General features: G+C 40.2%; 1 protein-coding gene across 10 annotated transcripts in view; it reads left to right on the top strand.

The window, feature by feature from the left end:
* The first annotated feature begins 8,058 nt into the window (after positions 1-8,058).
* LOC127441691 (receptor-interacting serine/threonine-protein kinase 3-like) overlaps positions 8,059-24,185 on the top strand; it is a 49,965-nt gene continuing 33,838 nt past the window's right edge. For 2 of the 10 annotated variants that reach the window (XR_007897407.1, XR_007897408.1), the window contains exons 1-3: positions 8,059-8,393; positions 11,893-12,220; positions 13,092-13,243. Coding sequence is in view for 8 of the 10 variants with exons in the window: in XM_051699357.1 (XP_051555317.1) it covers positions 8,248-8,393; positions 11,893-12,220; positions 13,092-13,243 (626 nt within the window). In the remaining 2 variants the exon portion in view is untranslated. The remainder of the gene's footprint in view (positions 8,394-11,892; positions 12,221-13,091; positions 13,244-24,185) is intronic. The other 8 variants (XM_051699357.1, XM_051699358.1, XM_051699359.1 and 5 more) reach the window with 6 other exon arrangements.

Here is a 24,185-nt window from a genome sequence, read left to right as displayed (position 1 = left end):
GTGTGCAGCACTGTCCAATGATGGTTTGCTGTTACACAAACCACTCATTGGCCCCTACAATACAGAGAAGCTCATTTCTTTTCTGGATGACCTGCATAATCGACTTATGCCAGCAGTGGAAAGAGGGGCAAGAAACTCCCCTACTTCATTGTTGTGTGGGATCATGTGGCATTCCACCACTCTGCTGCAGGCACAGACTGGTTTGCTGCACATCCCAGGATGTCAGTACTATTCCTGCTTCCATACTCCCCCTTCCTAAACCCTAAGATGAGTTTTTCTCTCCATGGAGGTGGAATGTTTATGACCACCATCCACATGACCAGAAGTCCTTATGCCATGAATGCGGGGTGTGGAGACACTTCTCCTGAAAGCTGCCAGGGTTGGATTACACATTCCAGAAGATACTTATCAAGATGCATTGCCAGAGAAGACAATGTGATGTTGATGAAAACTTGTGGCCAAATGCAGGAGAGAGGGAGAACTAGAACTCTCACAGTACTGCACAGTATGAGTGATTATACTATACATGTTGTTAATGTTTATTATTATTATTATTATTATTATTATTTTTGCAGCCCTTGAATTTCAGGATTTAAAAAAAAAAAAAAAAAAAAATTCACAAGTAAATTACTATATGCAATGATATAGAAGGAATAAAGAATATTGAAGCAAATTGCTGCATTTATGATTCATTCTTGGTACATATACTTCAGTACAGTCAATACAGTGAAAAGGTGTTATTGTTATTCTATAATGAAATACTGATTTATGTGAAAAATCATTCAAACTTCAAAGATAAAGGTTAATCATTTATGTAATGCTCCCTATTATCAGTGTTTTTTAGGTCAGTGTGTTCTGAGTGACAATGGATGCTTTCTGAGTGAGAATTGTTGCCAGTGTAATGGTCGAACATGCTTATTCTGAGACATTGCTGCACACATTGTGATGTTAGCTCCTCTCTGGCCTGGGACAGAAATGTTTTGGTGGTTTGAGTGAGTTTTGGAGGTGACATTATTTGTTTGGCCAAGATGCATGTATGAAGCGTTTTGAAAAAGTGTCTTCAGTATTGACTGAGCGATGCTTGTTAGCACATGTTTTACTGGATACATTATATGCATTATTCTGAATGAAACTTCTTTTATGTTATTGACAGAATGTAACCACTGTTCATCAGAAAGCTACACAGCAGTTGGTCTGAGTTGGTGCAGTGACGTCATTCTTAATTTAATTTCGGCCGCTTAAACGTGTGTGTGTGAGTTTGTGTGTCCAGGTATTGCCTACGTTGTGGGGAACAAATGTCACCACAAGGATAGTAAAACCTGAAATTTATGATGTTGTGGGGACAATCAGTCGGTCCCAATGAGGAAAACAGCTTATAAATCACACTATATTATGTTTTTGAAAATGTAAAAATCCAGAAAGTTTTCTGTGAGGGTTAGGGTTAGGGGATAGAATATAAAGTTTGTACAGTATAAAAACCATTATGTCTATAAAGAGTCCTCATAAAACATGAAAACCTAATGTACGTGTGTGTGTGTGTGTGTGTGTGTGTGTGTGTGTGTGTGTGTGCATGTGTGCGTGTACTATGTTTATACTACATTGTGGGGACCAAATGTCCCCTCAAGGATAGTAAAACCTGAAATCACCTACCTTGTGGGGCCCAGCCACTGGTCCCCATGAGAGAAATGGCTTATTAAATATACTAAACAATGTTTTGTTTTTTTTTTAATGTAAAAATGCAAAAAGGTTTCTGTGAGGGTTAGGGGATAGAAATTATCGTTAGCTCTGTATAAAATCCATAAAATGCATGGAAGTCTATGGAGAGTCCCATGATGATATAAAAACAAGTTTGTTTTTGTGTGTGTGTGTGAGTGTGTGGGCTATAGGGTTGCTTTGATTCCTCATCGCAGACCGGGAAGGTGATGGAGTATTGAGGCGGTTGGGCGACAACTGGAATGTGAATGGATAGGAGATGATAGAGGGAAGTGCCAGGATTCTGCGAAGCGGAGCATTGTTGATTATTTGTGAAGACTGTGCTCAACAAGGTAAGGCTATTAAATTTAATACAATTGAGGGTAAAAGAGTGCTAGCTACATTGGTTGAGAATAAAAACATTGTCCGAGGAGTTATCTTGGGAGTACCCACAGCCATGCCAGTTGAACAAATAAAGGATAATATAGTAGGGGCAAAAGTGATCGAGGCAAAACGTCTGGAAACAACAAGAAATGGAGAGAAATGCAATAGCTTAGCGGTAATGATTAAGTTTGATGAGGAAAGACTACTGATGAAAGTATTTATAGGCTATATGAGCTATGAGGTCAGGCCTTAAGTTCCCTCGCCATTAAGATGTTTCAACTGTCAAAAGTATGGGCATGTTGTGGCCATATGTAAAGGGAAACAATGATGTGGAAGATGTGCAGGTGCACATGAGTACGGAAAGTGTGAAATGGGAACTAAGTTAAAATGCTGTAACTGTGGAGGGGAGCATAGGTCAGCCTATCGTTGATGTGAAGCCAGTAAGAGAGCAGCAGAAGTGCAAAGAATGAAAATCTCTCAAGGGGTAACATATGCTGAAGCAGCAAGAAGAGTGCCTGTTCAGTTAGAGGATCCAAAGAAAATCATTACGGAAAGCAACAAAACAAAACCATGTGAAGGGTGTGTCAAAATAAAGAAAGATACGTTGATTGTAGGTAAAAGCAATTTTTATTATTCATGGTGGATGTGCTAAAGTTCTCAGCACAAACAGATAAGAAAACTAAGAAGATTAATATAATAGTGAAGTCAGCAGAGAAATATCTTGGAATCAAAGGTTTGGGATGGGAAGTGGTTGAGGAAAAGTTAAATGGGGGAACTTCTAGTTCAAAGCCATGGGATGGCAGTTCTTCAATGCATTTATTATTCTGCAGTGGAATGCAAGAAGTCTCATTGCTAATGGTCAGGAACTTTTATATTACATTTACAAGATAGACCGCATGTAATATGTATAGAAGAAACATGGTTGAAGCCAGAATGGGCTTTTTATATATGGATATACTGCTATCAGGAATTATAGGAAGGATGGAAAAGGTAGAGTTGTGGTAATATTTGTGCAGAATGGGATGAGATACGATATAATTAATATAGGGAAAGAACATGAGTCAATAACAGTCAAGATTTGGGCAGGAGAGGAGGAGTTCAATCATGAATTATTATAACCATTGTTATTATAACTGAATCATGATACACTAAATACTGTTGGTGGACAACTACAGGTTAAAGTGGTATGGTGTGGGGACTTAAACGCACACAGTACATTGTGGGGAAGTAGATATACTGATGTAAAAGGTTCAAGCATAAATAAATAAATAGAGGAATTTATTGATGAGAAAGGATTAGTGTGTATTAATGACGGTAAAGATACTAGATATAATAGCATGCGGAACAAAGAAAGTGCAGTAGATCTGACCCTGACATCATATGAAATAGCAGGTATCACAGCATGGGATGTGCTTAGCAAAACATCAATTGGCAGTGATCATTATCTCATAATGATTAGAGTTAGAATAGAAGTATATCAGGAAGGGTTAATGAGAATACCAAGATGGAATTTTAATAAAGCCAACTGGGACAAGTTTCAAATATTAAATAAGGTTTGATGTGAAGAACTTCTAAGTGAGAATCTAACATATGTGGATGAGTTTAATGAAAAACTGGTCACAGCAATTATACAGACATCAGAGGAAACAATTCCAAAAAGTGTAGTGGGCAAGGATAAAAAGAGTGTACCTTGGTGGGATGAAAACTATAGGAAAGCTGTTAAAAGAAGAAATAGAGCTTTTAGACAATTAAAGAAACATTGTTCGTTAGACACGTTGATTCAGTATAAAAGAACACATGCAATAGTCCGAAAAACTATAAGAACAGCTAAATGTGTATATTGGAGGCATTATTGCAATAGTATAGGTAGAGAGACTCAGTTGTCGGATGTTTGGGGAATGATCAGAAGAATGAGTGGCATGAGAAGGAAGTATGAAATACTAGTGTTGCACCAAAATAGTAAAATAACAGTTAGTAACATAGACACGGCAGAGCTTTTGGCTCAAACATTAGTGAGGATTCAAAGTTCAAATTTATCAATTACATCTAAGCAAGATAGGGACAATACACTTGCACTAAACCCAAGTGTAACAGTAAGAAGAACTACGTCAGGAGAAAATTTAGATCTACCTTTCAATATGCTTGAGTTAGAGAGAGCCATCACAAATACACAACAAACTTCCCCAGGGAAAGATTATATCTGCTATACTATGTTGGCACATATGGAAGACAGCTCACTTGCTGCAGTTCTGAGGTTGTTTAATATAATTTGGGAATCCAGCATAATTCCATCAACATAGATGCAGTCTGTTATTGTGCCAATCTTAAAACCTGAGAAAGACCCATCAGACCCTTCAAACTACAGACCAATAGCCTTAACATCTCAATTAGGGAAAAAAGTTGAACGGATGTTAACTGAGAGACTTAGGGTATGTTTACACGACAACGATGTACTAAAAACGGAAAAGTTTTCCTTTGCGTTTTTGAAAAGTTTCGTGTTCACACAGATCCGCGAAAATGACTAAACACGCTGTATTATGCATGCCAGGCCAGTAGTTAGCGATGTCACTTTGTAAAGAAACACTACACGCCTGCGCACATAAGCGTTCTTCCACAGAGCGGTGAATACAAACAATGAAGATGGCGAAAGCGTCGAGCAATTTTGTCTGGACGGATGATGAGGTTGCTTTATTACTACAATTACTTTGCTGGAGAAGTGTCAATAAACTCAAAATCTTGAGCAGCACAAACACAGTCCTGTAGTCTGCCACCGTAGTTTTGAATGTCTTGCGCATTGTTTTGAAGTACTCGCGCGCTTGCCTATAGACTGAACACGTAATATGCATGCGCATTACGTGATCGTTTTCACAAATTCACACTTCAAAACCCGTTTTCAACAGTTTGCGATTTCAGGCCCCAAAATGCCGTTGTCGTGTAAACGAACAGCCAAAACGCATAAAAAGTTTTCCGTTTTCAGTTGAAAACGTTGTCTTGTAAATGGCCCCTTAATTGTGTCCTAGAGAGTAAACACCTGTTCTCACCATATCAAAGTGGATTTTGTAAAAGGAGAAACAAAATGGATTCTGTTTTATGTCTAGAGTCAGAGATCAGAAAAGCTCAGACAAATAAAGAAATGGTTGTAGCTGTCTTTTTTATGTTGAAAAAGCCTATGATATGTTGTGGAAGAAGGACTCCTTATTAAATTAAATAAATTAAGTGTAAGGAGTAGGCTATATAACTGGGTGTTAGATTTCTTGTTTGGCAGATCAATAGAAATAAGGGTAGGTAAAGAGTGTTCTAGTATGTACTTAGTAGAAAATGAAACCCCGTAGGTATCACGAGCGCACTGGGCTCTCCCTCACCGTCAGTCACCCTGCTCTCACTGGCCTGAGTGTTAATCACACACACCTGCAGCTCATTATCATCTCCTTTGGACCTGCACTTAAACCCAACACTCACACTTAGTCAGTGCTTGGTCTTTCCTTTTGTTCCGTCACAGTGGAATACTGCTTTTCTGTTTTTTTTTTTAGTTACCTGTTTGTCAACGATCTGTTCTGGATATACAAGATAAGTGACTTTGTGAAACCTGAGTTTACTGCATATATATATATATATATATATATATATTTCTTTTTTTTGAACTGGGAGAACAAGGTATAGGGAAATCGCTATATGCAGACGCCAGAGCCCTTTGGATTGGGGGCTGGAATCTAGAGCATATGCTGAAGAAAAGGCAATTAAGATGTGGAGGAATGGTCAAATGAGGTTTTAAGTTATCAATAGTAACATCCCAGGTGATGTTTCTGTAAATGGCATAACAGCTTTCATTGAAGTTATATGGTCAAACACTTCAGCAAGTAAGGGTGATTTAGGTTCCTTGGGGTTTTATTTTATGATAAAGTCACATGGAGACAGGACATAAAATAAAATGTAAGATCAATCTTTTGTGCTGCCTGTCAGGACGGGACTGGGGAGCAACTAGGTCATCATTGCTGAATATACACTGGGCCCTTTTATGAGAGCAATTTTGGATTATGGTTTTGTATCTTCATGTCAGAAGCTGAGATTATAATATTAGATTCATATCAAGCCCTAATAATATGAAGTGGGGCATTTTAAAACACTTCCAATAGCAGCAATACAGGTTGAAATGGGAGAGATGCCATTGTGCATTAGTAGAATAAGATTTATGCTTTCATATTGGTTAATCTGCAGGGGAATAGTGAATTGCACAATGGCAGCAGTACCTTTTTTTTTTTTTTTTTTTTTTTTTTTTTTTTATACATGCTTGTGGGTTTCTTTTCTCCGGGGAGGCCTCATTGAATGTGTAATGTTATTTATTCGTCCCCTGGTGTTTATTATTATGAATGTGTGTGAGTGGGGTATGAGGGCAGGTTGTTTCTCTCCATATGTATTCTGTAACGTAATTGACGACGGCTATGTATTTAGCTTGAGTGGTATTAATGGCATGTGTTGACTAATCATTGATTGGTATATATTTATGATATGTGGCATTTATGTATTCCGTGGATATTTGTGTTTTAGAGATTTGCTGTGTAAGGAGTTTGTGTATTGTACAATCATTTAAATTCCCCTAATGAATATATGGACTCATTTGTTGATGCTCTAAATGTCCCAAAGTCAATCTACTGTGGATTGTTAGCAATATCAAATGTTTGCTAGGATAATTGTACTTGTATTAATGGGATCAACCTGCAGTCCCCCCAGGGTTTTAATACTTTTTTTCTCTCCTGTACAGCACTTTGGTTAGGCCGCTCACTGTTTTTAAATGTGCTCTATAAACTGAATAAACGTACTTAAGTTTTATTTTTATTCAATTTATGTATAGAGTTGTGTACTTGAGTGTTTTCCTTGGTTATTTGATGCCCAAATAAATATTATTGTCCAGTGGAGGACCTGTGAGCCCCTGCGCTGGGGGGGGGGTTCCCTGCTGGCTTCCTAACCCGCTACCGGATGTGGGATACAGCATCCGTAAAACACATCAACAGTGGCCGCCTAAACCTCGAGTTCAAGATTACCCCGAAATCGTAAATAACCCCTCCCAATTTACTCACGGTGTTTTCGCAATAACAGCCAGCCCACGTCCCAGCACGGCAGCTCCGGCAAAAAAAAAAAAAAAAAAAAAAACTAGCAGTACCAAACACCCCCACCCAACAACAGAAATCATTACTTTTATAGCTTCACGCCCATACTGCTAATACAAAACAGGTGTGTGTAGCCTAATATTCTTCCCCCCGCGGAACGATGCTTTAGGTGATTCCTCACCAATTTGTTTGGGATCAGCGTTTTACATCGGCATAACTGTCTAGCTCATGTTTAGACAGACCAACAATATTATGTCATTCTTCATCTGCAGAAGTGAAGAGTTCCAGTAGACGGTGTGTTTCAAAAGCACAGACAACTTGTTATATTGTAATTACTTTCCACCATGAAAGTCTGCCCATGACATCCCCGTTCAGTCACGAAGATTTAATTTAAGTGATCTTTTCGTTTAGAAATTAGATTACTTACAACATTAACAGATATACCCCTAACACTTCAAAAAACAGACACTAATAATTTCCCCATGTTTTCCTCAATGCATTCCTTCGCTTCCATGTAACACTGAGCAAACGGCATAGATGGTTTAGAAAGGCCAACAATTTCAAACAAAAAAAATAACTCCAGTTGTTACATGACAACGAATGCCATATCAAACATATGTAACCTGATTTTGTCTTAAGGTTTGCAAACCCTTAAATAATAAATGTATTATTCAACTATATAGCAACAGAGAAAGCATTAAAATCATATTACATGTTTACTGAGTGGCACCTGGTGGCCAAGGTTGGTACCGCATGTTTTTTTATTTATTTATTTATTTATTTTTTAAGACTTGTGTCTCAGTTCCTTCCTGAGCCCATTTGCTTCCCCCCCCCCCCCAATCTCGGCTAATCTCCTGATCCACACTCCAGTTCAGTAGGTTGCGGTAATGCATCTGTAAGCTAGTTTGCCAACCGCCAATAAACCCTAAAAGAAGAGAAGTGTGCGCGTGTTTGTTTGAGGAAGTGAAACGGTTTCACCATAATGTGAGTCGTTGCCATTAACAGGGAACTTTGAGTGAAAATGAAACGGAGTGTTTAACCTCCATCAGATCGAGCTGCAGTGAGAATGGACGGACCGAACCGTCTGATTCACGATGACTGTCTGGAGTGTTGGACTCTGATCGGATCCGGCGGGTTCGGACAGATCTACCGAGCAAAACACACGAAATTGGGAACGGATGTGGCGATTAAGTTACTGCTTGATAATGACGGGTAATTTGAGTCTGTGCTGATTTAAAATGTGTTGATTTTAATGGCCTCTTCAGTTTAAGTTTGTTGAAATTAATGATTCACTTGAAGTATTTGACATAAATGAACATGCACGATTTGTTTTTATATGGTCAGAAAATTTCCTCCTAGTAAAAAGACCTTTTGAAAATCAATAGGAGGGTGCAAATATTGACTCTTCATTAAAGGAATATTCCGGGTTCATCGACAGCGTTTTTGGCATAATGTTGATAACCACAAACATAATTGACTCAAAAGGACGGATGAGTTTGGAGGGTTTAAAAGCAGAAATGTGAAGCTTATAATTTTATAAAAGCACTCGCATTAATTTGTCTCGTAAAACTCGTGTATTATTTGCTCTAAAGTAATTTAAATCGTCTTTTTAACAGTCCTTTTAGTGCTTATGCCACTGCGTCGTCATGAAAGTAGCTGTAAAATTGTATATACTATAACTGTACACAGATGCGGTTAGTAAGTGATTTTATCACACTAAAATCATGTGAACACAGATGTATTGTGTCTATACTTTTGAAACCGATTGGCTCCATTCACTTCCATTGTGTTTCACTGTAACAGATTTATTTATTTTAAAAGGAGAGAAATTAATTTCTGTGGTAATTGACAAACATTATTCCACAAATGTTGTTGTTTTGAGCATAACTTGTATTGAACCCAGAATATTCCTTTAAAAAAGTTAGGCTCATGTCTGAAATCTTATTTTTTTATTTTTTTCAGGATGACTTTGTAATTTATTGCCAACTCAAAGTACGCAACAGATTTATACACAACACAGCCTTTCATTACTTTTAAATATTCTATATTAACAAAATAAAAAATATGAAAAAATCTTTGCTTATTTAACTAAACTTTACAAACAGCTACTGTAAAGCTGTTCAAGTTGTAGTCCAAAAACCTGGAGGACAATTTGTATTTTCAAGCCCTTTTCTTTGGGTTTTGTTGTGGCAGTTTTGAATTTGAGTAACTCAAATGTGGATTTTGAAGCCGACATGTTATGTTGCTGCTAACAAGTTGCTAGATAAGAACTACTCTATTTACGTCAGGCACCTTCTCTCATGTTTGTGGTATTTGTAGTCCTTATCTAGCAACTCGTTAGCAACTTTTAAAAAAAAAAAAAACACTGCGGCTTCACATTTTGAGTGTTTATGCTTGTGTAATTCTATGTTGCAGAACAAGTCATTCAAGTACTGTATCTTCAAGCAATGTTTACCACAGACCTTATTTTACTCGAGTTGAAAAACTCCATTAAAGAAAACCCAGAGGGAATCCCATTTCGTCCTATGTACAGTATATGAAATTTTCCCAAAATAATAACTTGTACAAGAAAAATTGAGCTCGGGTGCATCCTGTTTCCACTGATCATCCTTGATGTTTCTACAGCTTGATTGGAGTCCACCTGTGGTAAATTCAGTTGATTGGACATGATTTGGAAAGGCGCACACCTGTCTATAAGGTCCCACAGTTAACAGTGCATGTCAGAGCACAAACCAAGCCATGAAGTCCAAGGAATTGTCTGTAGACCTCCAAGACAGGATTATATCGAGGCACAGATCTGGGGAAGGGTACAGAAAAATTTCTGCAACATTGAAGGTCCCAATGAGCACAGTGGCCTCCATCATCCGTAAATGGAAGAAGTTTGGAACCACCAGGACTCTTCCTAGAGCTGGCCGCCTGGCCAAACTGAGAGATCGGGGGAGAAGGGCCTTGGCCAGGGTCACTCTGACAGAGCTCCAGCATTTCTCTGTGGAGAGAGGAGAAACTTCCAGAAGAACAACCATCTCTGCAGCACTCCACCAATCAGGCCTGTATGGTAGTGTGGCCAGACGGAAGCCACTCCTCAGTAAAAGGCACATGACAGCCTGCCTGGAGTTTGCCAAAAGGCACCTGAAGGACTCTCAGACCATGAGAAACAAAGATAGAACTCTTTGGCCTGAATGGCAAGCGTCATGCCTGGAGGAAACAAGGCACTGCTCATCATCTGGCCAATACCATCCCTACAGTGAAGCATGGTGGTGGCAGCATCATGCCGTGGGGATGTTTTTCAGTGGCAGGAACTGGGAGACTAGTCGGGATCGAGGGAAAGATGAATGCAGCAATGTACAGAGACATCCTTGATGAGAACCTGCTCCAGAGCGCTCTGGACCTCAGACTGGGGTGAAGGGTCGTTGTCCTGTTGGAAGATGAACCTAAGCACTCAGCCAAGATAACAAGGAGTGGCTCCGGGACAACTCTGTGACTGTCCTTGAGTGGCCCAGCCAGAGCCCAGACTTGAACCCGATTGAACATCTCTGGAGAGATCTGAAAATGGCGGTGCACCGCCGCTCACCATCCAACCTGAGAGCTTGAGCGGTCCTGCTAAGAAGAATGGGGGAAAAACTGCCCAAAAAATAGGTGTGCCAAGCTTGTAGCATCATACTCAAAAAGACTTGAGGCTGCAATTGGTGCCAATGGTGCTTCAAAAGAATTGAGCAAAGGCTGTGAATACTTGTTTTTTTTATAAATTTGCAAAGATTTCAATCAGTTTGTAGAATTGAGGAAAATAATGAATTTAATCCATTTTGGAATAAGGGTGTTGTATAACAAAATGTGGAAAAAGTGAAGCGCTGTGAATACTTTCTGGATGCACTGTAAATCATGGTTCGAGGTGAACGTGTTTGTGTATTATGATTTGATCACAGATGTATAGGTTATATATAAAATGACCCTGCATAGTTGTGCTCAAAACAAACTGCTCTGTGGAAATAAAGTGAACTGAACTTGTGATACTATTCTTTTTTTCTCAGAAGACTGAAACAAAGAGTGAGAACCCTTTACGTACGTGTTCCACGAGACTGCGCGCCTCCAAACAAACAGCGCATCAGACATGCGCACAAACGGCTTTTCTGTCATCTGTTCTTAATTTAATAAACTGCGTTTCTTCAAGTGCGTGTCTGTTTCTAACAGAATTTCTTGTCATTCCGAATCCGAGACGTCTTACAGTTACCCACCAAGAACATTATATTCGCTACCTGCAATTAAACATCTCCTGTCAGCGCAAGTACTTTGCTGCCAATGCGTTATTTAGGTTCATTTATCATGGGTTGCAAACGCTTCATTAGGCAACTGTTCTTTATTCAAGGCTATTCTATTCGTTAGGCTATTGTATTGATATTGGAAGTTCCATTCATAATGTTTCCCCCTTTTACCCGGTAAATTTCACACCGGTGTTGTCCCTTTTACCAAGTAAAACCGGTAACGCCGTAGGCTACACCGTGGTAACCCTAGTTGGAAGACATGAAAAAATGATAAAGCAATGATTTTGTAATTTCTGTGCTTTATTTCAAGAATCCTAATATTCAGTCCACACAGCACATGTTGAAAGAATTGTTTTGGATGTTGTCTTTAAACAGAACTCATTGATCATAATTCAGTAAATAATGATAATGGGCAACTTTTCTTCATCTTTATATTCTTCTCATTCATTCAGCAGGTCAACGTCATCTCTTCAGAGAGAAGCTAATCTGATGTTCCAGGGTGGAAATCCAAACGTCCTGTGGATCTACGGCTTGTACGAGGGGTGTCGGGGCGATGCGCGTAACCCGTCTCAGGTGGGTCTGGTGATGGAGTTCATGTCAAGGGGCTCTCTGGCTGATCTGCTTCAGATGTTGGGTGGACCCCCACCGTGGCCTTTGACCTTCCGCATCACTCATCAGATTGGTCTGGGAATGAACTTCCTACATCAGCTGGACCCTCCCCTTTTACACCTGGATCTAAAGCCCAGTAACGTGCTGCTGGATGACAGCCTCAATGCCAAGGCAAGTCCCTGTTTCACATATGCAGCATATAAAGGACTGCAACATCAGGCTCACGTTGTGCTTTCACACTGATAGTGTTTCCGATTTATACAGAAAATAAAGTTATGTTCTGCACCCAGAAATCACTTAATTTTCTGTGTAGCACTTAATATCATCCAGTTAGCATAACACCCAAAAATTATTGCAGTTACACGTTGCTTACGCAATGCAGTACGACACAGGCAGAATATGGTTGTCAGTCCTGTATTTGAGTGCTTAATACGGTTACGTTCTCACGCAGTTCGGTTATTTACGAGAGCGACAACTGCATTCTATAACCGAACTGACATCTGCAAATTTTCAGGTCTCGCAACTCGCCAAACCTGTGCTGTGTGAACGGAACTATACTGGACAACCAGCTGTTAGTCACGTCATATAATGTGACACATGATGCACTATACGTGTGTGTGTGTTTCATATGGGGCTCGTTAACTCGCGGCGATATGAGCTGTACATCATCCCAAGATCCAGCCGTTGTCTTCCACGTGACACAAATGGTGCGATCTGAACTTGGTTAAAAAGGTTTCAGATTCGCTGTTAGTTAATTATGATCTGATGGATAAACTCGCGCCTCATTTGGACATGTTTATTTGATAATGCTGTGTCAATTGTGATAAGACATGCCGGTTTTTATGGAAGTCGCCATCTTTAGTCACTGTTGCTATGTTTACAGCTGTTAGAATATGGTTGTGACTTTGGTTGTTAATTCATACAGATAGTATTCGAACTGGTATTGTATGAATGGGACATTTCAAGACTCACATGTATGCATTTGTCAATCCCAAACACTGACTGTGTGAACGTAGCCTCTAACTTTTCTATTTCCTTTTAGCTTACAGATTTCGGCCTGTCGAGAATCGCTCGAAGTCTTTCTAAAAGTTTCCGAGAGAAAGATGAAGTGGAGGGAGGAACTTTGAGCTACATGCCGCCTGAAGCGCTGGAATCTGTGAATTACAAACCAAACAAAGCCTCTGATATTTACAGGTATCAAAACAAACACAAAGTTGTCTTCAGAAGACTTGGAAGAAAAGCACACAAGTCATATTAACATATCCAAATATTCACACATTGAGAAATGCTCAGTACTGTGCAGAAGTCTTGGGTACATCAGATGTTTCACAAAAACATTTGTCTTCAGATGGTTATTTATATCTTCAGCTTTAGTGTGTCAATAGGAAATATAAATGTTTGACTCACAAACATTACTTTTTGCAAATAGAAAGATTAGAATTGCAGGGCTCCATGTTCTACAGATGTCATGGCCCCCACTGAACATTGTGTCAGTCTGAGATTACATAAAGAGACAGAAACAATTGAGACAGACTAAATAGAACTGTGGAGAATTCTCCAAGAAGCTTGAAACATCCTATCTGCCAACAACCAAGAAAAACTGTGTCCAGGTGTACCTAGGAGAATTGGTGCTGTTTTAAAGGCAAAGGTGGTCACACCGAATATTGATTTTAGCTTTTTATGTTTACTGGACTTTGTTAAATAGTTTTCATTTATCAATTGTGGCATTATTTTTGAAGACATCCTCACTATGCAACATTTTTCCCAAGTGCCTAAAATGTTTGCACAGGACTGTATATACTGCCTATAATTATTTAAACGGGTATCAAACATATGAAAATGTTTATGTAAGAATGTCACATAGGATGAGTTTGAGTGTGGTAATTAACCCATTGGTAACTGTACTGGTGGAATGGAAACAATGGAAACAAACTTTGACTGGATTATTTCCATCAATTCTTGTCATTTTCATCAACAGTATGTTTTAATTACAGCCGTTTGATTGTCATATGCCTTTTTTTCCTCTTGTCCTCGTTTATAGTAAAATAAAAACCCTATTCTAGCTGAAGGCAGTAGGATACAGAAGATGGGGTAAGTTGACCAATCAGATGAAAGGGGCGTTTCAGTGCCGCTTATGTGCGTATCAAATATTCAAGGTGTACTCTTTATTTTTTTAAACATTGGGGGGGGGGAAAAGGCTTCCTTCAATCTCATTTATTCCTTTTTAGATAGAAAATGAAATGGTCAACAGGAAATTAGTTTGTATCTGCTTATTTATCAGTGTTAACCAATAAAGAAATTTCATTTTTGGGTTAAAGGAATGGATGCAAAAATGCACGGACTGTGTACCTTTTGGATAATTCATTTTCTCATTTTTGTCTTCAAAATGAAATGACCAATAAACGGTTCATTTATCACATTTCTGTTATCTCATCACATCACAATTTGTTGTATCTGCTTGTTTTTCAATTTAAATTGTTTTTTCATTTGTGCATATAAACCGAAATTATAACTTATTTGTTTCGCACGTATGGGTGGGCCTGACAGTCCCGTTTCCACTGATTGGTCAACGGGCACTATCATCTGTTCTTCCTGAACCCCGTTCATAGAAAATAAGAGTTAACCAAGTTTAAGTTTGTTGATTGTATTGATGGGGCAGTGCTTTTTTATTTTGAAAAGGACAATTGTGAATTGGGATGCTGTGCACAGACCAAACTCTAACTAAATAGACTTTGTTATCTGGTTGTTGTTGTTGATTTAACAGTTTATTGATTCATACAATTAACAAAGAAAAGCAAAACATATATTCAAATAATCAAAATTTAACCCACACTATTACCCTTCCCAATCCCCATCCTGACCCTCAACAAATATCCCTGTGGTCACGAGTATACACACACACACACACACACACACACACACAAAAGATATATATATATATATATATCCATTATAGATTATATATAAGTAATAATAATCACACACATTTAAAAGTATACTTCTCTCTCCACTGCCCCTCCCCGAGAGCCCTCCAAGAATGCCAAATAGCTGCCCCATTTCCCATCAAATGAATCCAAGTTCCCCAGCCTTCTACATAACACTTCCTCGAAAGCCGCCACCCTCCCCATCTCCATCCACCACTCTTAAAATGAGGGTGCTCCAGCCGACTTCCATCCCCTTAAAACAATCTGTCTGCCGATCATAAAACTGGCTAGGACCCAATTTTTTTTTTGTTTATCCCCTATATTGATGACCGCCCCATCGCCTAAAATGCAGAGTCTGGGGCAAAATGAAATTTGAGTTCCCAATATGTCACACAAAACTCTAAACCTTCAACCAAAACTCTTGGATCTTAACACACCACTAAAAAACATGTGTCTCCATATTCTGATTGGCATCGCCAGCAGGTGGGTGTGTCTTTAAGACCAAGCCTATACAATCTAGAGGGGGTCCAATAGAATCTATGTAAAATCTTGAATTGCATAAGGCGCACCCTTGCATCTCTAGATGCAGACTTGATGCGTTTTAGAATCCTAGCCCAAGTTTAAATAGTTAAAGCTCTGTCCCCCAGACTCTGAATTAGCAGGGAGTAATGCACTGATGCCACATGACCTTTTCCAAAAGCAGTAGTCACCACTCCCAGAGTATCTGCCGCTTTAGGGGGGGGTGTATGCTACTCCCAAGAATAGTACAGAGCAGATGGCACAGCTGTAAATACCTAAAGAACTAAGATCTGGGAATCCCAAAATGTTGAACCAAATTTTCATAGCATCTCAACACTCCACTATTAACCTCCATCACAATCCACTCTGACCAGCAGAAAGGGGACTTAATGCATAATTTTGGGTTCAGCCATATGCTCGAGGCAACATTTAAATAAATGTTTGAATTAGACACTGGACTTTTTTTTTTTTTTTGGTCCGTATTGAGTGTAAATGCGAGATAACGGGGTGTTTTTTGCATGATCAGTCATTTTCAAAATCAATGCCAAAATGTCACTTTCTGCCAGGGTATGCAAACTTTTGAGCACTCATGCTCTGGGACTCATCTATTCAGATAGAAGACAAAGGCAGGCCTTACACAGTCGTAAACTTAACTCAGGCCCCCACATACCAGGTCATAAATTTTACCGATGAAAAATCGTGGCAAACTCAAACAAAGGGAGTCCAAAACAGACTACAAATCCCACACTAAAGGATCAAAGGATCAAACTCTCAACTCCTATTGGATGAGGCACACGACAGAACGCACCTCAACCATGACATCACCAGGAGTAGAAATACCTCAGAAATGCTTCTGGGATTTGCTTCCAGCAACTTTGCTTGCCGTGTGTAGACGCAGCTTCTCGCTGCTCATGTGCAACCTCGTGGCACAAGGAAGTAACGTCCGACTTAACTGTGGCCATACAATCTCCATCTCTCTGAATGAGTTGAGAGTACTGTGTTCCACCGAACACTCTAACGGATCCGAAGGAGACCGCCGAGCAATCCGCATCTTCATCCGTTTGTCTGCAGAAGTGAAGAGAGAGATTTCTCTTCCATCAAGTCGATGTCGCTAATTTCTCCGCCAGCCCGCCGAGAATCAGCAGCCGGTACCGCCCGCCGACAGAGCGAGGAAATGGCCTCCCGTCATCACCCAAGCCTCGAGGAACCGAGTCCGAGTTAAAGGACGGATGAACACACATTCTGCATCCTCATGCGATTCAAGAGGTTTAGGTCTGGGCAGAGATGGAATATTATAGTGTTATTCTTGTGTATCAAGGTTATTGCTTGTACAGTTTACGGACCGCCATGTCTGCTCATTAATACTCGAGGTATTTTTGCTGTATTGTCAAACCGCATTGGGCTGTTTGTGCATTTTCGCCATCGTGGGTGAGACAGGTAAACTGAGCTCATCCATTAAAGAGTCAAAGAACACGGGTGATAAACTAACAGTTGCTTTCTCTCCCACGATTGCGAAATCTGCTTTGGGGCCATCACTTAATTCTCTTTCTCATACCAACCACACAAACACGCACGACCCCTCACAAAATTTTTGGCTAGTAGATAGCTTCGTGATAAAGCTCAGCTTTGTCCCTAAGCTATCGTACAAGCGGATACACGTGGTAACTGGTAGACGCCATTGACTGGTTTCTCTCCGCCCACATTCGCGGTCATATTCCCTGGCCGGAAGTCTCGCGTGACACTCTAGTGGAGAGTCACGTCCGCCATTTTTGTGCACATCCCTCCTCACACACACACCTTATGTGTTATAGGATTATTTTATTTCCATATCCAATCATAACACTGTTTAGTTTGTAGTTGTAAGTCGGAAGTTTATTGACTGCATTGTATTATTAATTGATATTACTGCATAAATAAACTGTTATATTTCAAAGAGAAGTGTTTTGGTTTATTTTGCATACACCTGTGTCATGCTGATGGGATGTCAGTGCTCGGATTCAAGCCTTCATTTTTTTTTTTTTTTTTTTTTAAATCGATATTCTTCGGATGTCGATTTTTCCTAAAACAATCTAATATTGAGACTGTTATACTATCTGGTTATTAGTCCCTGATTCCAGGGTGGTGCCCCATCATTGTTAATCCTTATTGATTTAACGTATCATAGATGTTGACAATTAACGATTATCTTTGTTGATTTAAGGGATTAAAAAAGCTAACATTGATTCTCAATGTTCTATTGATTTTAATAATTCTTTAATAATTATTGCTAATAACCAAACCGCTCCTAAATGTAGCGCACTACATTTACTGGAGCCCATATGAGGTTTTAATGAGTTAGATTTAATTAATTTAAATCGCTAATTATTTTAGTTATTATTTCTGATAGTAACACTGATCTAAACAACCAGTAAAGCCCTACAAATATATAATGTCTATTGTGTTCCAATATATATATTATATTTAGAAAATGAAATTGTTTTATTCCATTTTTAAGTCTTGTTGCTGTTTTGTATTGTGCACTGGAAGCTCCTATCACCAAGACAAATTCCTTGTATGTGTAAGCATACTTGGCAATAAAGCTCATTCTGATAAAATACGGAATCAGTTGTATAAATTAAACGCCTCCTCCCGAACATTCCCCCAACCGACACAAACATGCACTACAGTGGTCACTTATAACGTAAAAATAAACATTTTTAGAAACCTAAAAAAAAACTTTCAAAAAAACAAGAGTGCATATACACGTCAAACTAAAAATTTAAAAATCCCTCTCCACTGCCCCTCCCCGAGAACCCTCCAAAAGCCAAATATCCACCCCACTTCATATTAAACAAATCCCATTTTCCCAACCTTCTAAAAATCGCTGCCTCAAATGCTGCCACTCCCGAAACAAGGGTGTCCGCACTCTCTCCTCCAATACCAAGTTTAAATCTCTCTCCCATAATCTCTTGACAGAAGTTGAAGCTCCGTCCCCTAGACTCTGAATTAATAGGGAGTAATACACTGATGCCTCATGACCTTTTCCAAAAGCAGTAATCACCACATCTAGAGTATCTGCCCCTTTAGGGGGGTGTATGCTACTCCCAAAAATAGTACAGAGCAGGTGGCGAAGCTGTAAATACCTAAAGAACTGAGATCTGGGAATCCTGAAATGTTGGACAATTTTCAAACAATCTCAACACTCCACCCTCATAGGTCACCGAGCGTATTAACCTCCCTCACAATCCACTCTGACCAGCAGAAAGGAGACTTATTAATATGTAATTTTGGGTTTAGCCATATGCTTGAGGCAACATTTATTTAAATGTCCAAATTAAACACACTGAACACTTTTGTCCATACCGCAAATGTGAGATAATGGGGTGTGACCTGACTTCTCCGGTTAGTTTAATAGAAAGGCTTTGCAATGGCAAAATAGGGGCAAGAACTTCCTGTGCAATACCAAACCAGGGAGGGGCTCTCTCAGGTGGAAGCGACCAATGAGCCAAATATCTGCATAATACAACAAAATCTTGGGTAGGCCTAGCCCAGCTATTTCAACTGGCCTATGTAATTTATTGAAATGTAATCTGGGACGCTTACCATTCCAAAGGACTTCACTATGCTATCAAATTGCTTGAAATAAGAGATTGTCCCAGGTAGTTGAATTTTGGAATACAATTCATTTTAATAAAATGAACCTTCCCAATCATAGATAAATGTAATAAAGCCCACCTGCCCACATAGCTCAAACCTTTTTATTAAGGGGTCAAAATTAACTCAAACAAATTTGCTGGGAATAAAATGTCCAAATATTTAATGCCCTGTTTTGGCCACTGGAAAGTGCCTGGCTGAAAAGCTGTTACTGGGCAGTACACTGTCAGAGCCAAAGGTTTGTATTTAGACCAACTGACTCTGTATCCTGAGAATTTAGAAAAGGAATCTAATAATTCTGTAGAGGCAAGGCATAGATCTAGTAGTGTTGGAGACGATTAATAAAATATCATCTGTGTAAAGCAAAAGCTTATGTGCCACACCTCCAGCCACCACTCCTGGACAATCATCTTCCCTTATCACGGCTGCTAATGTTTCCAGGTCAAGACAGAACAATAATGGGGAAAGAGGGCAACCCTGCCGGGTGCCCCTGTCCAGAGTAAAATAATCTGAAATTAGTCCATTTGTTTGTACTTCCGCTACCAGGTGTCTATAAAGTAGCTTAATCCATCCAATATAAGTCTTCCCGAACCTGTTGTGAAGGTTCCAACAGCAGGGAAGCGGGTTGGTAGTCCAGGTAAATCCAGGTTTTATTCAAGCGTTCAGCTTCACAGACAAAGTATAGGCTTTTCAGCGTCACGCAACTCTCTCTCTCTACCTTATTGCTCTTCTTGGCGGCCTTTTCAAGTCCATCTCCGTCGTCACTGTAACGAGAAACGGGTGTTACGCATCATTAATCACTAGGTGATGGACCTTACCGCTTCCCCTCTCGCCAGTGACTGACCCACGACCACGTCTCTCTCCACACCTGTATATTTCCAAAATCTTAAAGATGATCCCTTTCTACCATATCAAACGCCTTTTCAGCGTCAAGTGAAATGGCAGCGACCGGAGTCTGCTCATTTGCCACTGACCACATTATATTAATTAGAAGCCTGATGTTATCAGAAGAGCTGCAGCCCCCAATAAACCCCACCTGATCAATATGTATAAGAGATGTCATAACTTAATCGGTTAGCCAGAGTTTTTGACAATTTTAATATCTAGCTGGATCAGGAAAATTGGATGTTAACCCTTACACTCGCTTGGATCTTTGTCCTTTTTTAAGAATCGGACTGATCCGGGCTTGTGTCATGGTTGGTGGAAGCTTTCCATTCTTTAATGTTTCTGTATAAACTTCTAACAAAATTGGAGCCAGTTCTGTAGCATAAGATCTAAAAAGAACTCGGCAGCAAAGCCATCTGGCCCCGGAGCCTTTGCTTGTAGGCAAGGCCTTGATTACCTCGCCAAGCTCCTCCAAGGTTATCTCAATCAAGAGAATTTTTTGCTCAGTCGTCAGTTTAGGGGTTTCTAATATCTTCATCGGTGGACGAAGATGTGGAACTATAAAGATCAAGATACAATTCTTTAAGCATTATATCAATGGCTGAGGTAAATATTTCACCACCAGCAGATTTCACTGAGGGAATGGTAGAAAAATGCTTTTATATATCTAACCAGAAATGTTCCTGCCTTGTCCCCGACTCAAAGTATGACTGTCTTGCCCTGAATAGCCAAAACTCCACCTTCTGTGACAAAATGGTATTATCTGTATTTCAATCGGGCCAATTCTCTGAGGCCATCAGACGACATTCGGTGCTTGAGCTCTGCCTTGGCACTTTTAATATTCACTTCCAACTCCACGAGATCTTGTGCTTTTGGATTTTTGGTGAATGAGGCATACTGTATGATCCAGCCCCTAAGAACCGCCTTAAGTGCCTCCCAAGCCACACCCACAAAGGATACTGAGGACCAGTTGGTCTCCATAAAGGCTAAAATCAATGTTTATAAGATTTGTTGGAATTCAGGATTTTGCAAAAGGGATACATTAAAGCACCAACTATGATTTCCTTTTCTCCATATGTGGCAACACCTTTAAACACCAGGGCATCATGAGACTAAAATGTTTCCAATTGAGCAATCACCAACAGATGAAATGAGTGACTTAGAGTCCCTACCAGATGGGTTCAAAAGTCTAAAAATATTTGTAAGGCCAAGATTTTTACACATCCTGTGAAGCGTCAATGTTGCACTAGGGGGCTTGCACACTTTTGCTTCACTATGATCAAGGACTGAGTCCATCAAAATATCAAAGTCTCCTCCCAGTATTATATCATGAAGTGTGCCAGCAGCTTGCAACATCCCTTCAAGATCTATAAAAAAAAAAAAAAGCCCTGATCATCAATGTTAGGTGCGTAAATATTAGCCAAAATAAGACTCTGCCCCTGAATTTCTGCTAAAACAATGACTCTTCCTAATTTATCATTAATCTGTTTCAGACATTTGAATTGTAGATACTTAAGTGTAATGACTCCCCCGCTCTTACTTGAGCCAGCATGAAAGAAAACATGTCCACCCCATATCTTCCCAAATCTTTCAGCTTCCTGCAGGGAAATGTCTTTCTTGAAGAAATATATATATATGTATATTACTTAAGAGAAATAGCCTTCGTTCTTTTTATGGGGTGCACCAACCCATTCATGTGGAGAGAGACAATCCACTCATATTAACATTTGACATTTTTGCATATGAGAAAATATAGATTGTGTGTCAAAAACAAAATTATAAAGACCACATTCCAACATTAGTGCAACAATCAAACCCTGAACTTCCCCCAGAACCAAACAAACAGATAAAAGAAAAACATGCGCATTAAACCCGCGCACGACCGCGCCAACTGGTGTCCATCACTTTAAACTCGAATGGTCCATGTACGCCTACGAGAGCCTCAGCGACAAGTTTGCCATCAGATTGCTCAAGTCCGGTGTTCCTATACAAATTTTGTGAGACAGAATTGCACAACAAAAGAATCTATAAAACAAACTCCAGCCAATAGGCGCACAAATCACAGAGCATGCAGTTTCATCCACAAAATCAAATAAAAAATCAAATCACTTGTCACACAACCAGATACATAAGTGCAATGCTGTGTGAAATTCTTGGGTGCAGTTCCGAGCAACATAGCAGTTGTGACAGTGATGAGCCATATACCAATTACAATAAACATCAGATTTACACAACACAATTTAAAATCTAATATACACAATATACAAATAATAGCATACACTGTACAGTATACAATACACACACATTATTAAAGTGTGTATATATAGAATGTACAGTAGGTTGTATTTTTACTGTGTTGACATTCAGGCTTTCGGTTGATAGTAAGTTGTTAAGAGAGAATATAATAATATAATTTGACAGTCTGGTGTGAGATTATAAGATTAATAAAGTGCAGTGCTGATGTATTTTGATTGTGGGAGATCAAGAGTTCAAAAGTCTGATTGCTTGGGGGAAGAAGCTATCATAGTCTGCTTGTGCGGGTCCTGATGCTGCGATACCGCCTGCCTGATGGTAGCAGTGAGAACAGCCCATGGCTCTGGTGGCTGGAGTCTCTGATCCTCCGAGCTTTTTTCCACACACCGCCTGGTATATATGTCCTGGAGGGAGGAATGCTCCCCTCCGATGATGTGTCTGGCAGTTTGCTATTGCCGTACCAGGCAGAGATGCAGCCAGTCAGGATGCTCTCTACAGTGCAGGTGTAGAACCGTGTGAGGATGTGGCGGTTCATTCCAAACTTCCTCAGCCGTCTCGGGAAGAAGAGGCGCCACTGACCCTTCACAACGTCTTCAGTGTGGATGGACCATGTGCGTTCCTCAGTGATGTGGACACCCAGGAACTTGAAGCTGCTGACTGTCTCCACTGGTGCTCCATTGATGGTGATGGGACTGTGTTCTCTGTCTTCTGAAGTTCACCACAAGCTCCTTTGTCTTATTGACGTTGAGGGAGAGGTTGTGCTCCTGACACCAGTGTGTCAGAGTGTGCACCTCCTCTCTGTAGGCTGTTTCATCATTGTCAGTGATCAGACCTACCACCGTCATGTCATCAGCAAACTTCATGATGGCATTGGAGCTGTGTGTTGCCACAGTCATGTGTGTACAGAGAATACAAGAGTGGGCTGAGAACACAGCCCTGTGGGGCTCCAGTGTTGAGGGTCAGTGATGAGATGTTACTGCCTATTCTAACCACCTGGCGTCTGCTTGACAGGAAGTCTAGGATCCAGCTGCACAGCGAGCTATTTAAGTCCAGAGCCCGGAAATTCTCATCAAGCTTGGAGGGCACTATGGTGTTGAATGCTGAGCTGTAGTCTACAAACAGCATTCTCACATAAGTGTTCTTTTTTCCAGGTGGGAGAGAGCAGTGTGTATTGTAGATGCAGTGGCATCATCAGTGGAGCGGTTGTTGCGGTAAGCAAACTGCAATGGGTCTAGAGAGAGAGGCAGCACAGAGCAGATGTAATCTCTGATTAGTCTCTCAAAGCATTTGCTGATGATGGGGGTCAAAGCAACAGGATGCCAGTCATTTGAGCAGGTGATTTTGGATTGCTTTGGAACAGGCACAATGGTGGATGTTTTGAAGCATGTGGGGACTACAGTCAAGGAGAGGGAAAGGTTGAAAATGTGCATAAAAACACCAGCCAGTTGGTTCGTGCACGCTCCGATCCCTCCCCCGCCCAACATTTGGCAAATTGGACCACTTCCGTTCTCCTTCTGCCCGCTTACAGGCAGAAACTGAAACAGGAAGCACCCATCCTCGGAACGATCCAGTGCTGGTCGGACCAATCAGACTCTACACTACAAGACTGTTTTGATCACATGGACTGGGAGATGTTCCAGTCCGCCTCCTGATGACATCGAGCTTTACGCTGATAGCGTAATGTTTCATCAGAGTGCGTAGAGGACGTCATTCCGACCAGAACAATATGGATCTATCCGAACCAGAAGCCATGGATTAATAGCAATGTTCGCACGGCACTTAATATGTGGACCTCCGCTTTTAATTCCGGGAATGCGGAGGAGCACAAACAAGCCAGTTATGCCCTCCAGAAAAACAGAACAGCAAAACGCCAGTACAGGAACAAGATTAAAGGATAGTTTAACACCACCAACTCTAGAAGC

Source organism: Myxocyprinus asiaticus, chromosome 1 (assembly GCF_019703515.2).
Source record: "Myxocyprinus asiaticus isolate MX2 ecotype Aquarium Trade chromosome 1, UBuf_Myxa_2, whole genome shotgun sequence".
NCBI classification, from domain to species: domain Eukaryota; kingdom Metazoa; phylum Chordata; class Actinopteri; order Cypriniformes; family Catostomidae; genus Myxocyprinus; species Myxocyprinus asiaticus.
This window is presented reverse-complemented; position numbering and strand designations above follow the sequence as displayed.